The following is a 17,326-nucleotide window of genomic DNA, read 5'->3' as shown; positions in this document are numbered from 1 at the left end:
ATGAAAAGCAGCCTTTAACGCATTAGTGCTTAACATACTTCGATATCTTCTCGCAATAGCAAAAGCGTAAAGATAAAAATAAGCGATCTTTTGGGGCTATTAATTAAACGACGACTTCGTAAATGACACGTTGTAGTAGCAACATTCAATTTGGAGCCATTCAAAGTAATAGTTGGAGAAACGATCCATATTTTCATACTCCATCTTTCCTCCATTTTGGTCGAGGTCACGATCCGGCAATAATAAAAATGGCGGAGGAAAAGGAGGGGGAAAGCAACGGGGGAAGGAATGATTTATAATAGGGAATTTCTCGCGTACATTTTCAGAGGATGCTTTTCATCTCTCAGGGCTCTACCTCTCTAAAATATCGAGCGCATCCGATAAGGCTCATAAAATAGAGAGTCGCGAAACGGTTCCGTTATGTGGCGCTAGTGTACGCCAACTATTTACAGCGAAAAGCCCCTTCGTTTAGCGGAAGAGAACTGGCGGTACCCGATTTATTTGAATGCGGGGAACGGCGAGCACCCTAATTGCGTTATTAACGAGAACATTAGTGGTCGGGAAGAGACCCGCGCTGCAAAGCAAAAACCGCCATCTCTTTTAATAACGTCGTCAGCGCCATCTCACCCCACCGTTCGATAATAAAGCGCGATCTTTTATCCCCGGTTACGCATTAAGCCAAAGTGCCCCTCGCTTTTTGTTTGCCTTTGAAATTTACTTGGACCCGCTAGACGGAAATCGGTCAATTTTTAATCAAATTTAAAAAGTATTAAATAGACTATATAACAAGAGTAAATTAAATAATGCATTAATTAAGTACACCATGTTTAAATTATATAATACATTAATATAGCACATAATGTATAAATTATATAATTCATAATAAATAAATAAATAAATAAATAATATAATATAATATAATATACATAATTAAGACATTATATAATATAATACAATATAATATACATAATTAATACATTATATAATATAATACATAATAAATAAATAAATAAATAAAATAATATAATATACATAATTAATACATTATATAATATAATACATAATAAATAAATAAATAAATAAAATAATATAATATACATAATTAATACATTATATAATATAATACATAATAAAAAATAAATTATACAATACATCATGTATAAAGTATATATAATACATAATGTATAAATTATATATACAATACATCATGTATAAATTATATATACAATACATCATGTATAAATTATATATACAATACATCATGTATAAATTATATATACAATACATCATGTATAAATTATATATACAATACATCATGTATAAATTATATATACAATACAACATGTATAAATTATATATACAATACAACATGTATAAATTATATAGACAATACATCATGTATAAATTATATATACAATACATCATGTATAAATTATATATACAATACATAATGTATAAATTATATATACAATACATAATGTATGAATTATATATACAATACATAATGTATGAATTATATATACAATACATAATGTATAAATTATATAATACATAAAAATTAATAAATTATATAATAGGCCTACATAAAAATAAATAAACTATATAATACATAATAAATAAATAAATTATATAATACATAATAAATAAATAAATTATATAATACATAAAAATTAATAAATTATATAATAGGCCTACATAAAAATAAATAAACTATATAATACATAATAAATAAATAAATTATATAATACATAATAAATAAATAAATTATATAATACATAATAAATAAATAAATTATATAATACATAATGTTTAAATTATATAATACATAATGTTTAAATTATATAATACATAATGTTTAAATTATATAATACATAATGTTTAAATTATATAATACCTAATGTTTAAATTATATAATACCTAATGTTTAAATTATATAATACATTATTTATGTATAAAACATTATATATTAAATAATAAAAAATTGTATATGAATAACAAAATTCAACCGGTGAAACGTAACTAAATCAATTCAGTTGAAAACTTAAATTGTAATTTTTTCAAACATTGACGTTCTAAATCTACAACGTTAACTATCGGTTGATCTTCAATTTGTAAATGTTTAGTTATTTCCCCCTAATGGTTATAAGAAATTCGTGGGATTATCCAATCCTTTGAAGGTGGCCAACAACAGTTTAAAATGAGCAATCAAATTTTATGAAATTAAATTGTTTTCCTGTTCGGTACGCGAAAGCAGAAATTACGATTAATTGGTCAGAAATAAAAAAAAGTGTTTCGTTATAACGTGCCAAGCGTACAAATGCACCTTCGCCAATTATTGTACTTGATACACGAGATCTCCATTTCATTTCAGAAGGCGTTTTGCAAAGGAAATTGACCGGCAAACATTAACGAGAAAATAAACTTGGAAAGTCAATTAAAAAATTGGAAAGACCAATATCACTATTAAAGGGAACAAACAGTAGGAAAACGTTGTACGGGTTGAATACGTAAGAATATCTAGACATACGGGTATGTACCTCTAGATAGAGAAAAGAAAATTAAAACAGACTGGTTTCTATAGCAACTGCAACGAAATTACTCGGGACGGTGAATAGAGGAAACCTTTCCAAGCAGCAAAAGTGGGCCGAACTTAGTTCTTTCAATCTATTCTAGCCCGAACACAATAAGGCGAAACGGACCTTTTCTATCTCGGTCTATGCCCGACGACAATACAAGGTGCAAGCCAGACAAGGATAAATGATTACAAACGAAACAGAGTGGTTTAAATTGTTAGCCCAATGAGTGGCGGAAAAGAAATTTAATAGTTCGGCTCCCAAACTCCAACAAATATTCTCTACATTATTTATGTTTAGAAAAGTTCCAATATCGAGCCTAGGTATACAGGGTGTTTCAAAAGGTTATGCAAAAATTTTAAGGAGTTGTAGGGGATGAGTTGAGAAGTATGCCTGTTTCTTTTTCCATTTTCATACGATGAGTTAAAAGAGCGCCAGAGAGCTTCAAAGTGTGGCCTACTAGCCCCTGGAAGTAGGCCGCAACAAGCGCAATACCAAGCGCCGAACTTTGGACTTTCGCCTCTTTGCTTCCCTTATCTATTTTCTGGCTGGTTTCAGCATAGAATTTTTCTCGACTTCCACCCCATTTGCTTCCCTTATCTCCTATCTTGAGTTCCTTGCGCCCGTCCCGACCTTTAAACTTTTTTAACGGGTTAGTGTGAAATTCGTAGAAGGAGAGATAGTGTGAAGGAAATGGGCTTCGTAGAAAGGGAGGTTTAGTTGGGATTTTTAAGTAGTTCAGGACTTTTTGCTACGCGTGTTATGTTTTTGCTACAGCGTTTACCTTTCTTACGTACAAATCAGATCTAATTCATTAAAACTAAGACCCCGGGCGAAGCCGGGTATTAAAGCTAGTAAATAATAAAAAAACAGAATCTATCGAGAATGCAGATTTAAAACGACCATTTTAAATAATTTCTATAGTGTATTTAAGGGTTTAAATTAGAAATGTGCCCTGAACAGATTATCTATTTAATAAAACTAACTCTCTCTTACGCCATTTCCATGAAAAAGGGTTTGAAAATTATTCAATGGTGCGGTTTTGTAGTAGGCTTTATCAAGAATATTATATTGGACCTATCAGGAATATCACGTTGGACCTCTCAGGAATATCACGTTAGACCTATCAGGAATATAACGTTGGACCTATCGGGAATATCACGTTAGACCTATCAGAAATATCACGTTAGACCTATCAGAAATATCACGTTAGACCTATCAGAAATATCACGTTCGACCTATCAGAAATATCACGTTCGACCTATCAGGAATATCGAGTTGGACCTATCAAGAATATAACGTTGGACCTATCAAGAATATAACGTTGGACCTATCAAGAATATAACGTTGGACCTATCAAGAATAAAACGTTGGACCTATCAAGAATAAAACGTTGGACCTATCAAGAATATAACGTTGGACCTTATCAGGAATATCGCGTTGACGTTATCAGGAATATCGCGTTGACGTTATCAGGAATATTACGTTAGCTTTAGGAAAATAACCGCAATAAAATAGCATTCATCATCAATTTGTACACTACTTCCAAAAGGACGCCATCACCTTTGCTCTTATTTGCAACACTCGAGTGAAGCCAGCTCAGGAGCTAGCGTAATAAGGTAATTTATATGCGTTTAAACTAAAGGGGTAAATGAGAACAAAATCCAAATTTGAAACTCGATCTATTTTCAGCCCGTTTCACTTCAGGAAAAAATGCAAAACAGAGAAATGAAGAGAAGGAGCCAGGGAGGGAAGGGACGGGAGAACGCCGAGACAAGGAGAAGGGAAAAGAAGATAGGGTCGCGATACAACGTCGTAAAAAGATCATTAATAGGAGTCGGGCAGGGGTGGACCGCCGGATGATGGAATGGATGGTCGCGGGCGGATGAGGATGGAGGATCAGCGGGAGCGACGCTGGCGGAAAGTCTTCGGAGACAAAGGATCTTCGGATGACTAGAAGACACAAAATGGAACGAGAGATAACCGCATTCGCCCGAACTATCATTTCGCGCGTAACCTAATTACCAGACCCTGAAACGGCGCTCCGTTCACATACGCGCGCACCGGCTAAGGGGAATTCTAGATAAGCCTTCGTCGGAAGCATGGATGCCTTAATTCTTGGCGGAAGGCACCTCGAAACATACGTCGAAGGAGGTTCGCTGGCTCGGGGTAAAGTCTGCCAGCCGTACTAAGAAAACAACTTAATCCCCTTCCAAAACACAAAGATTAAGGCTGGCCAAATATTGGGACTAAGGGCTTCAGTAGCAAAATTTTCCTTCAGTTGGCTAAGCCGTTTACGGAGGAGAGAGTACACGGACCTAATGTGGCCGGGGATTCCCGATAGCGTGATAGGGGAAGTTCGAAGATAGGCCAACGCCAAGACCAGAGATTTCCAGAGATGTGACTCCGAGTCTCGATTAGCTAATTACGTCGTAGAAGGACATCGTAGAACCCTTACCTTATCGGGACAAGGATAAGCCGGGACTAAGGAAGCCAAGAACAGTCAATTGGGAGGCTAACGGCGAAGGGACGCCGGAAGGCCCGAGTGGGAGGCGACTAACATCGTAAACAATGCCTTATCTCCTTGTTATAGCCAGTGGCGATACAATGAGAATTTCAACTTCATCCTATCTCGCTTCCGCGCCAACCGTTTTCAAAGGCGTCATCCCTCGATCCCCGACAGCCCGGACTCGAGTGAAAGTACATTCCTATCGTCGCCCGCCAACCTACTGACAGCGAGACGCGTCCAGCGCGAGCCGTAGCCAAGGCGACGTCGCAATCAGGTGGGTCAGCGGGTCGGGTAACCGCGTATCGATTATTCAACAGCGTCAAGAACGATTGTCTCCAATCTGCGCGAGACAGAATGATCCATAAACAGAGGCGCTTTCTAAAAGGGTAATCGCGTTAAACAGAACCCGGCTAAGCGGAATAAGATACGCGAATTATTGAAGGTGAGTTTCCCGATAGCGCGCCTCCCCGCGCCCACCCTGCCCGGACCGCGTGCGGTGGCCTCGGGAGCCACGCGGAGTGCGGGCCAGGGCGGAATTCAAATTCGGAGGGGCCCGAACGGAGATAAGGCGTCGCCGATACCTTGGCTGCAGTTAGCGGGAACACGAGCCCTCACAATGGAATGGACGTCTCCCTTATTTGTATTCCCGCGCCATTATCAAAGAGGAATTGAACCGCGTTTCGAATTTCGTTCGAAAGAGTCGGCGTTTAAAAGGGCTTTAATTTTACCTCTTTTGTCCCTAGATGGCGTTTCAACGTATGCTCAATTTAATTGCGGAAAAATATAAGTGTAAACCAGGGAAATTCTCTCCGTTTCATTCCCCGCTGGAGGAGATATTGGCGATAATACCCGAGCAAGCGGGAGCTTTATATTTATGGCGAGTAAATATTTGAAATTGTGGTTTGAGCAAACTACAGAGATTCAAACACCGAAAGTGTATTGTTGCCACGGATAAGATATACGCGTTTAGGGTAAAACGAAGGCGGATTTACGAAGCGCCGGACGACAATGTATGCAAAATCGTATTACCGAACCAACCCCGCTCAGCTAAACGTCAAAGATATTTAAAGTTCGGGTTTCAGAAAACCAGCCTTTATCACGGCTGACTTGTTTAATGTAGTTTAAATGTAAGTTACGCTTTAGAGGCCTTTCAGGAAACGCGGGGGAATTATTAATCTTGAAATGTTTAAAGATTAAGCGCGCGGAAAATAAATTTATACAATAAACATCGCCAAATTCCTAGCGGCATCCGTACGAAGCTAGTGTGACAAAAGAACAAATTGGTACAAGATTCTATAAGTTGAAAGGGTTAAATAATAATAATCTAATAGACTAATACCTTTCGTACCACCACGGCCAACTTTGATCACGCGCTGTTCGCGCTACAGCGGCCAACACATTCGTCGAAATTCCGCGAGCAAGGATTTTCCCCCTATAAACTGTACTATAACGTGTAGGAGTTCAGCGCCACGCTCGGTTTTTATATTGACTTCAATGTAAAAACTATTCTAAAAATAATAATCCGCTAGGGGCGCTCACGTCATACAAATCTTTTGCTCATAGGTTAACACAGAAACGTCAACGAATGAGATGGCCACGAGAGATCAAAGTTGGCCGTGGTACCACCTTAGGCCCAAGTCATCTAGCGACTTTTAATGCCTTTAAATCAGGTGACCGGGTTATAATGAGTAGGAGGGTGGTGGCAAGCCCTTCATGCCAAGTGAGTTGATTATTACCGTTAAACTCAACAAGTTTTTACGAACATTATTTTAACAGAGAATATGTTCGCCTCAGAGTCTATACTTCTTTCTATAAAATCTTTCCCAACTGTCTTTCCCCCCTGCCGAACATTGCTGCCAGAAATTTGATGACCGCTTTGGCAGTATAACGAAAAGTATAGTTGTAAGTCCGGTCGCGGATGTACGAACTCTACATTTGACTTTGATGGGGATTTTATGGAAAAACCTATTATCCGTTAACCCGAATACGTTCTTGGATAAAATCTTTGCGCTGTTTATTAGAAGAGGAATTCATATTCGCTACTTGGAATGGTTGTATCGACTAAAGCGCTTCGCACGGAGAAACATTAAATTTGCATTCTTAAATGAACTATATTTAAATATTGACGTTCACGATAGACTCAGATTCCGATAAAAGATTCGTAAATCTTTAAAACACTCACGCCAACCTCTCGACTTACAACGAGATAATAAACGATTCTTAGATGACTTAGGATTCTGATAACGCAAGGAGCGAGATGCGGAATCGAGGGTAATGGACGTGGAATTATGTAAATGTCAGATATCTTACCTCGGCTGCGACACTAACATTCCTTCATGCAGCATTCCATTTTTCATGCCAGGCGGGAGAGCGTGCCCACTCTGTAAGAAATAAATACAAAATATCAGACATAGGAACGATATAATAATAAATCAATACATTTGGAATATAATAATATCAACGGGACGAAATATAGAAAAAACGCAATAAAAGAAAGAAAAAATAAAAGCAGCCGTTTCTGAAATTTCGTTTTATGGTGAAATAAAATCGGAACGGGGCAATAAAGAGAGACATTGAATCGGATTATGGCAGGGAAAGAAATGATGGAATGAAATAGGCTTATTGTGACCAGAATTTTTATTGTTTCCGAGGCGGCACCAAATGTGATTTATGAGACAAAATACACGCCTCTGTAGAAAGATTACGCGAAGGGAAAAGTTGCGAAGCTAAAACGTGAAACAATTATTATACGTTTAGTTTCTGTTTCAGTCCATAGGTGGTTCCTTTTAACTTAACATTGAGTTAACTTCACCACTCTCCCCCTATTCGGCTTTCCGTTGCTACGCAACTCGTTTTGAAATTTTTAATATTTAGGCTTAGTTTCTCTATTCGGTGTTATAGTCGCCAGCCAGATTTCCCGCACGGTACTGACGAGTCCCAAATAGGACGAAACCGGTCTACCCGTGGAATTTCTGGCTATTTTATTTAATTTAATTTAGTTTTTCACTCGAAGATCTATTTGGTCCAAGTTTCGAGTCTTTTTGTTTGCTCGATACCCATCGGTACGAGCTTTTAGTAAGTTTTTAAATTTCTTCAAATTTGTTTAGGGTTTAGCTTTATTATCCCTTTTCATAATGGACTAATCTACTTATTCGCTAATTTTATCATCCTTAGTTTCTGTTTACGTATTTGAAACGCCACGGGATGCAAAAACTGCTTAAAAGAAAGCTCTACTAGCTTTGATACAATGTTGGAAGGTTAACTATAGTTCTTCAATGTCTTTAGCTTTTTACGCAATGATTTACTTAAGTTACTTAATCGAGTCACGTTACCATTATAAGCTATTAATATCATTTTACTACTATATCATGTTTTAAAGCAGTGGTTCTTAACCTTTGTCACCTCGTGGAACTGAATTTCAGTTTAAAATTTACCGTGAAAACAATTTCGGTATTTAAATTTTTTTCTGCCGAAACTACTTCTATAATAGCACAGCTAAAAATCTCGAGCGCCCCTAGAATTTCAAATGGAGCACCATTTGAGAATCACGATTTTACACTAGCGCGTTACTTAAACCAATAAATTATGTCTAAAATTGGGCAGATCCAAATTCATAATTGATCGAAAGCTACGACTTAAAAATGTGTTATGTCTGATCCATTTACAATTAATTAAATTAAAATTTATTCCGATTTGATCTAAGCAATTCGATTCAAACCATGCGCGTTTTGTTTGCAATTGGGTCCAAATTTGGACTAGGGTTATTTTTTTGTAAGGGTTAATATTCAAACTTAGACATCGAGATTAGATTTATCCTTTTTATTAGTTTAAGAGTAGATAAACCTACTCATTTACTGTTCGCAAACTTTTGGCATTTCAACTGTCCGTAGCACTCGGCGTCATCTCAATCACTGGCAAAATTGGTACAGTTTCATCAGATGGGGAAAACTTTGGTAATCAAAGTGGCTTCTAGTTTGTAGGGGCAAAGAGATTGAAATCCAAAACTCTCTCGTAATCGAGAGTCGAGTTCTTTTTGAGGCAGGCCTCGTTCGATAAAATTTCCATCGCGGCGGAGAATTCGAATTCCGAGGGCGATGATGGATGATTAAAAGAAGCTCCCAGAATGGCCAATCCCGGCACTCTCGTAGAAAGAGTTCCTAATAAAAACAGGCAGCGCCACCAAGCGGCGATCGCCCGAAAAAACGACTCACTCAATCCCCGACTAAGGAGCGATTCTCCGAAGGGCAATTAAAAATCAGGGTACTCGGCTACGGACCCTTTTTGCCGATAAGACGGGCAAAAAACACTCCAGCCGAGGGTTAAAATAGCCGAGGCTTAACCCGGATGGAAGTAAAGGAGAAAAGTTAATTTTACGGGTGAAAAAGGCGAAAAAGTGACAGTTGAGCGTCTCAGGTAATTAGAGGATCCTTCGCTCGGCCTATATAGCGAGAGAAAGGAGCTAGTTAGAAGGGAAAGGCGTGGACCTAGAAAACCAATTTGATTAAGCTATAGATTCAGTTGGAAAAGTGTCAGACAAAAGAGCGTCTCATTAACTCTCGTTTATCGTCGATTTGCTCTTTGTTATACTAACGAGCCGTTTTACGAATATAAAACGGAGATGACATTATTATCTTTCATAGTAAGACGTCAATTTAAGGCGGATGAATCCTGAAGCGAACGAAATGGAACGACGCCCTTGTTAAGGTTAAAGCGTTAAATTTAACATTTGTTACTAGCGACATCTAACTTCCACGTACGACCATTACTTTTAATTTAGTTCGGGTATTAAAGGCCTAGGATTTCTTCTGCCTGTCCCCCTTTAAATTAGGCCAACATGTTCAGCGGTTGGCCTACCACCAGGGTATTTGTGCTCCACTAAGTTAATTTAAAGATTTCTTCTGCCAGTTTTCCTTTAAGTTTTCTTCCCGCCACGCAAATATCCTGGTGGTAGGCCAACCGCGGAACACGTTGGCCTACCACCAGGATATTTGCGCGGCGGGAAGAAAACTTAAAGGAAAACTGGCAAAAGAAATCCTAGGCCTTTAAGAAAATGAAATGGAACGCTAGTATCGGTACCAAACTCCGAAAGGGCATTCATTCGCGAAAGAAATGATGGTACGCCAAGTATCAAATCTGTACCGTGAGCCGCAGTTCCGTATTACGATCCTAAATGAACCAAAATGTTTGACTTAGGTAAGTAGATTATATCAACGAGGAAACTGGCGGAGAAACTACCGGTACACCTATAAAGGAAGGAGAGCAAATAGTACTAAAACTAACTGCCTCCGTTTTCTTTTTGGAGTCGGGGACGGAAGATGGCCGTTGCTAAATGGGAGAATCTCATTTGACATCCTCGGGGAGTCGTTGAATCTCCATTACGAGTCGCGCCATCTATTAGGCTCGTCGCGCACTTATCGTAAATATCCCTTCAACATATCCCATTTGAGGACGCGAACGGGTCCGGTCATAACGCGAAATAGTCACGTTAATACGCTTCCAGAGTAAATAGAGAGAGGTATTTGGTCGCGCGCCATTGTAAATATTGTGTAGAAACCTAATGAGATCTAGCAATTCGGAAGAGGAACTAACGTTCGTCCGTTGTCGAAGAGTTGGCGCCCGTTTAATAGTAGTCCTCATTAATTATGAATCGGCGACCGTCCACGGACCTCGTTACTCTTCGAGTTCCTTACTCATTGTTGTCCGATTATAGGAGACTACTTAATATAGTTTCCCTTTAATCGCGGTTTACAAATTAATTATATAAAAGGCGGTGTGTCCATTAATGCTATTAACGCGTTTAGTTAAATACTCATCGAAAAGTTTCTTAGCGCGAGCGTTAAGTTGTTTTAATATCGAATGAGACGGATCGTAGGCGTTGAAGTCGCCATTCGGAAAGGCTGATAGATTATTGATGAATAGAGGATTTTCCTCTATACTAAACCCCGTAGCGATTACGTACCTAACGGGCTTTAACATACCCGGCGGAACTAGCAGCTTTCACTGAAGTTGCTCCGAATGATAACGAATTTATAGTCTCAAGTAATGGTCTTTCGTGGAACTTTATTAGGAGGTTCTACTCCAGGGTTCGTACAAAATTTCCGGAATAAAATTCCCTGACATTTACAGGTTTTCCCTGACTAAATTGCCAAATTTCCCTGACTATTTTTCTAGAATAAATTTATGTTTTGAGGTAAAATCTTGAAAAATGTTAATTATGTATTTTTAATAAATTTTTCAAAAATGTATTTTCCGGATTGGTTTTTGGGGTCATTTTAAAATTCCCTGACCTTTTGGAAACATTTTCAAATTCCCTTACTTTTCCAGGTTTTCCAAGTCGTGTACTAACCCTGTGTAACTCCCTTTAAAGCAACCAAACGGAATTATAAGAAATATCTTAAGTTTAAATTAACGACGCTTAATATTTTAATAATAAACGAATGATCAGTGATATTATTCTCAGCGAAATTATGAGCTAAGCGAAACATATTTTAAAGACAAACATAGGGACCAAATTTACAACAAGCGGCGAAATAATTTAAACGGAATTTTAGAGAAAAAATCAGGCTGGGTTGGGCGGAGGCCAAGTATTCAATATTTTCGGCAGTGAAAACTTTGAAATCCTGGAGATTTTCCGCGCTGAATTTATAATCATTCCGCGGGCCTTCATTGTCATTTAAATTAAAACTGGGGAGGTCTGAATAAATTCAGCGGATGCCTCGAAGAGAAGGACTCGCTGGGATGGAAAAAAGGCGGGTCGCCTTCTCATCTCCAAAATCCGAAAATCTCAAATGAATGTCTGAGATGAATTTGATTATTATAGGGATTATTCCGCCTCTGGAATAGGTTCGGCCAGAACGGGAGAGAGAGGGGGCTTTATATTAAAGGAGTTGGCGCATCTCGAGCCGGCGAATGTTTTATATGGTAATCAGTGCCCTCTGGTTGCGGCTAATGGTTTTAGAAAGCGGTTTACGGTCGGACGGAACCTTAGGCTTCGGCTTTTCCGCGCTCGCTCGTAAGGCCGCCTTCGAGGAGATCCTCAACGACAAGGCAAGCTGTCGTCTCCCGCTTGTCACGGATAAATGGCTAAGAACCCTATTCATCTTATTTATACCGTGGGAGCGGAGAGACTGGCCCCAATATTCCATTTCGTCTCAACAAAACCGTACTATCATATCATCCGTATTGACAATATGCCACGTAATATTACGCGCGTCCAAATATTCAGAGAACAAAAGTGACCATTCATAAACAACAATGGAAATGAATTATACCGGCCCTTCTCCTAATAAATGTTCCTTTAATACCCGAGATATCACCGATATTTCAAACTGTTCTTCGTGACTGAAGTTAACACGGGACTAATTAATATTAGGAAGTTTCGGTGCAACTGAATTTCTTTTAGCAAGAGCGAAAACTCTTCTTGCTATCCTTCTATCGGGATAAATAGGTGAACAGCGTCAGTGTGGTGGCGGAGTGGTTAGCACTTTCACCTTCCAGCAAGAGGAGGCGGGTTCGATCCTAGCGTTTGCAGGTTCTCTCCTGTTGAGGTTAATGGTAATAGTTGGTGTAGGTAGCTGTTGGCTCGCGTGGCGTGAAGGGCTTTCCACCACCCTCCTACGCGTTGTAACCCGGCCACCTGGATTAATGGCATTAGAAGTCGCTAGATGACTTGGCTTATTATTATTAAATGAGTGAAGTTATCACAAAGAGTTACCATAGTAGAAGCTAATTATATTTTTTAAACATGGCCATTCCTTGCTTTACCTTCGCGCACGCGCAGATTGAGTTAAGCATTATTAAGTTGGAAGATTGATCGGAATAAGTGTGTAGTTCAAGCTCATATCATCTATTAGAACATTAATCGCATTATTGGGAAAACTATCTAATCACTTAAAAAACAAATATTAGGTTATGAAACACCCAATTAACAAAACCAGTAGACTTTTTTAATGAACCAGCCAGCCAATCTCGGCAAGACTGTAACGTTTGATTTCAAAAATAAAACTTTAGGTTATTGATTTCAAACTAAAAAAAATGAATCGAAATATTAATACGGCCGTCTCATGGCAATACCTAGTAGACGCATTTTTTAAATTCGAGATAAATAAGTTTCTTGAATTTGACTTACATTACTTCATATGGTAATTTAAGTGTTACCGAATAATATCTCATCGACGAATATTGGGTGAGGGCAGTGAAATTTTACCAGTAGGTGGGTGTACAATTCGAATTTACAACTAACTCGATATTTTTAAAATTGGCGTTTACTAGGTTTTGGAACGAGACAGCCCATATTATTCACGATTAATTTTTTATGGCTGCGTTCAGTAAAACTCAACGGAGAAGAAAGTTTTTCTGAAAATATATTTTCTTTGAAACCGTTGCTCAACTAAACGTAGAATTTTTTAGGCTACCTCAGTATGATCAAAAGCTTACCAAAAATTCCCAGGTTTACGAATAATTGAGATATAAAATAGACAATTTTTTAAATTATTTTTCGCAAATAATTTAAATTTTTAATAAAATAATAATAGCTTTTTTAATTGATTGATTGATTTTTAAAGACTTATTTTAAAGTTATCGTATTTTTTTGTTTTTGGTGACCTCACTATACCGTTGAGCAGCCCGTTCTTATAGTCGATGAATTTGTTAACCAACCGTTGACCAATGTGACGTGACGTCGAAACCGGACTCAATGTTTAGACAACGTTCAACCGAACGCAGCATGTAAGGAAATTATTTGAGTTTTATTACAACCGTACCAAAAATAGTAAAATGATGGTTCGCGTGACACGAACGCTCGCCACCTGGTGCCGAAAATATGATAAATTTCCCCCGCTTACCTTATCGTTTAATTAAAACTGCAAAGTAGTAGCTTACCCATTACAAACCTCATACATCGGCGGCTATGATCAACGCCCCGTATAATGAATAAATTAATTGTCAAAAACCTTCGAAAGAAGGCGCGCAGTTCGTAAGCCCCCGACGCATTAATCACGATATATTGGAAGCGCTAATCTCAAGCCGCCCAAATAATTTGCCAAAAATCTCTCTCCCTTCTTACTCCAAAACGAACCATATAATAAATTAATCGGCCAATAAATTAGTATTAAAGACGAAAAGATTAGCTAGACACGAAAAGGAATCGTTAATTAAAAATGTTGGTGGCGTCATGTAACGTTGGAGCGCGCGCGTGTGTGTATTCGGAAAGATTGTTTTAAAAAGTGACGGAGATTAAAAGGGGTCCAAATTGGACGAAGGCGGGTATAAGATAGGGTTAATGGGCCAAATCGGCCACCCTCGTATCTTGGCGACGGGCTTTTCGCTTTTCGATGCGGGAGAGATGGTTTTATAAGCCTTTAATATTTACTGCCCGAGGCGGGATTCGCTTCCTATTGGCGCGGCTGAGATAAAGACCGGCTATTGCGGATTGAAGATGGCGCTGCTTTCCCATCTCTCTTTCTCTATCGTGTTCTCCGCCTCTTCGTTCAAATCCTTATCAAGCGCCCTCTCTTGGAATAATTAAATAAAAGAGCATCAATTTTGGATGCGCCAAAGAAATAAAGGGCTTTCCCAAAGACCACTTGAATGAGAAAAAAACGCGACCCCATTTATAATACAAGGACATTTCCTTAAGTGGCCCCCAAAATATCGCCCTTAAGCAGCCTTTTTATGCAAATCTTTTACCCAACATACTAATTTTGTGGAATTTAAAAATTAAATTAGATTTTTTTAGTATGGATTATTTTTAATTTAATTTTTTTTATGTTAGTTAGGTCTACCATCTTTTGATTTATTCTAATGATGTTTGTTCTAGATGGTTAGCATTTAACTTTTAAAACGAGGTTTAAATTGGTTTGCGATCAGTTAAGGAGCAATTTAGTTTAAAGAAAACTTGAGACGAGCTTCAATGATGAAGCTACCCCTATTAGTGGTTAGCAATTAAGCTTTTAAAACGAGATTTAAATTAGTTTTGGATCAGTTAAGGAGCAGCTTTTTAAAGAAAACTTAAGCCAAGCTTAAGGTGAGAATACTTAAAGGGTTACAGAATAATTTGATAAAAATTCGGTCCCAATCATAATTAGTCCTTTTTCCTGCATTTTAACCTGGCTAGCGCGGTAAAATAAGTTAAGTTTGAACGATTCTGTGGCATCAGTTAAAGAGCAGATTTTTAAAGTAGCCTTGAGCCGGGCTTCAATGTTGAAGTTACCACTAGTGGTAGATATTTAAATTAGTTTTGGATCAATTAAGTATTAATTTTTCGTAAGAAAACTTGAACCGAGCTTTAATGATGAAGCTACCACAGATGGTACCCTATCCACATGTATATCTCAAAATGTAATTCAATTACTGTATAGTCATTTTTAGAGGTCTGCGTTCGATTAACTTTTATCCATGGATAAAATAAGTTCAGCGCTATTTAAATAATATTTATTTAAATAACCAATATTTGAATAATAATTGTAAAATGTTTAAATAATCGAAAGTGGATAAGCCTATTATTTAAACAAAACAATTATTTAAATAAATACCATTTTAATTGGTTGCGTAAAAAACATAATTAAATAAGTTAAAATTATATTATTTTTACCAACTTTTGTTAAATAAATCGGAAATTTTTTGGATAATGACTAAACAATTCCGAGCACTAGGCATTTTTACAATATAATAGCTATCTATAAATATCACGAAGCTCCTCTATCAAATAATTGAAACGACAGCAATATACACATTACTGTGTCAACCAAACTGAACAATCAAATGATATTCATGAAATAAACATCACGCTAACGAGTAATGGAATTTGATGATAATCCACACAAGATTCGACTACAATTAGGCGATTAAATTTTGGAGCGATGAAAATTGCTCAGGGTTAATTATCTATCTGAAACGCAACGATACGATGTACGTTACCCGTTTTATTTTCAATCTCTCTTCCATTTCGTCTGTTTGAAGGAGGTAGTTCGAGAATCAACTGTTCTTTACTTTAAATCAAATAAGTTATTTAATATGAATATACGAGTACTTTTGCGCGCGGTTACGATAATAGTTTGCTACGTCAGAGTACACGAAAGTGCTATGTTATTGAAACCGCCTTCAACGCCTGAAGGGTTCAAAGAATATCAAGATTTGATGACCGCCTGGATGACCGCCTTTGGCCGATTGAAACCAGAAGATTGGGCGGAAATCTCCGCGGCAATGGGTCAGTTTAAACCGGAAGAAATCCAAGAGTTGCAGGCATTGTTCGTTAAAGGAGACATCAAAGAATTATTGCTCAAAATGGCCGAAACCAAATTGGGCGACGTCGTCGCGGAAAAATTTGCGCCGGAAGTGGCCAAAACCATCGACTTCCTTTCAAAATACGGCACTGAGGAGTGAGCGCAAGGATTCAAAATCAAATAAATCAAATCCCCAAGTAATTCTCAATTTAAAACTAATTTTTGGAAATATATTTGTCAAATATATAATAATAAATATAAAAGTATTGTCTTTAAATCATTTAAAAATTATTATTAATTTCATTTAAAGTTAGTAAATAAAATTTTTATTCGTGAAAATAAGTTTTACTTACTGAAAAATATAGTGTTGTAAGCAGTGTCACAGACAGAGTGGAGTTGGCAGTACTTATGACGGTATTTAATCCCCCCCCCCTCCTTGACCCCCTCTGATATTTTACATAGAACTAGTAGCGTTTGACAACGCTACTAGTTCTAAGTTTGAAAACAAAAAACAAATCGCTAACTACAACCTTATTTTGCATTCACGAGTTACGACACATACGAACGAGGCTACAAACCAAGCGTACAAGCAGCTCCTCCTAGTGGTCAAACGGCTAAACAATAAAGGCCATAAATCGACAGCGGGCTTCCAAGGACCTATTAAAAAGGGATTCGTAGCGCGCTATTTTTTCGCTCTCTATATATATCTTCACTCCTTTTGAAACATTAACGGGCAATCTAAACATTGACAAAACGCCGACCTCGACGAAAACGATAAATCGATTGTCCAGACGGCAGACTCGAGTTGAAAGAGAGAGAAACATTTCAAAATGTGTCGATTGTGTCCGGAGACAAGTAAGGCCGAAGGGGACCGCGCGGTGGACACTAGGTGGTCAGTTCTTCGGAGCGGATAAAATTCCCTCTTTTAAAGCGAGAGAGATAACGGTAGCGGATGGAGGCGAAGACCAACAAGAAACAGAATCGGAGCCCCCGCAAGAGTAGTTTGGAGCCGGCCAAAGAGA

The 17,326-nt window shown here is 37.7% G+C and overlaps 1 protein-coding gene across 2 annotated transcripts in view; it reads right to left on the bottom strand.

Moving 5' to 3' along the window:
* Shrm (shroom) overlaps window positions 1-17,326 on the bottom strand; it is a 311,815-nt gene that overhangs the window by 39,575 nt on the left and 254,914 nt on the right. For both annotated transcript variants that reach the window (XM_090175035.1, XM_090175036.1), the window contains one exon: window positions 7,393-7,463. In XM_090175035.1, coding sequence (XP_090031161.1) covers window positions 7,393-7,463 — 71 coding nt within the window. The remainder of the gene's footprint in view (window positions 1-7,392; window positions 7,464-17,326) is intronic.

Source organism: Leiobunum rupestre, chromosome 5 (assembly GCF_980474605.1).
Source record: "Leiobunum rupestre chromosome 5, qqLeiRupe1.1.hap1, whole genome shotgun sequence".
NCBI lineage: Eukaryota > Metazoa > Arthropoda > Arachnida > Opiliones > Sclerosomatidae > Leiobunum > Leiobunum rupestre.
The sequence above is the reverse complement of the archived record's forward strand: the minus strand, read 5'-3'. Positions and strand labels throughout refer to the sequence as shown.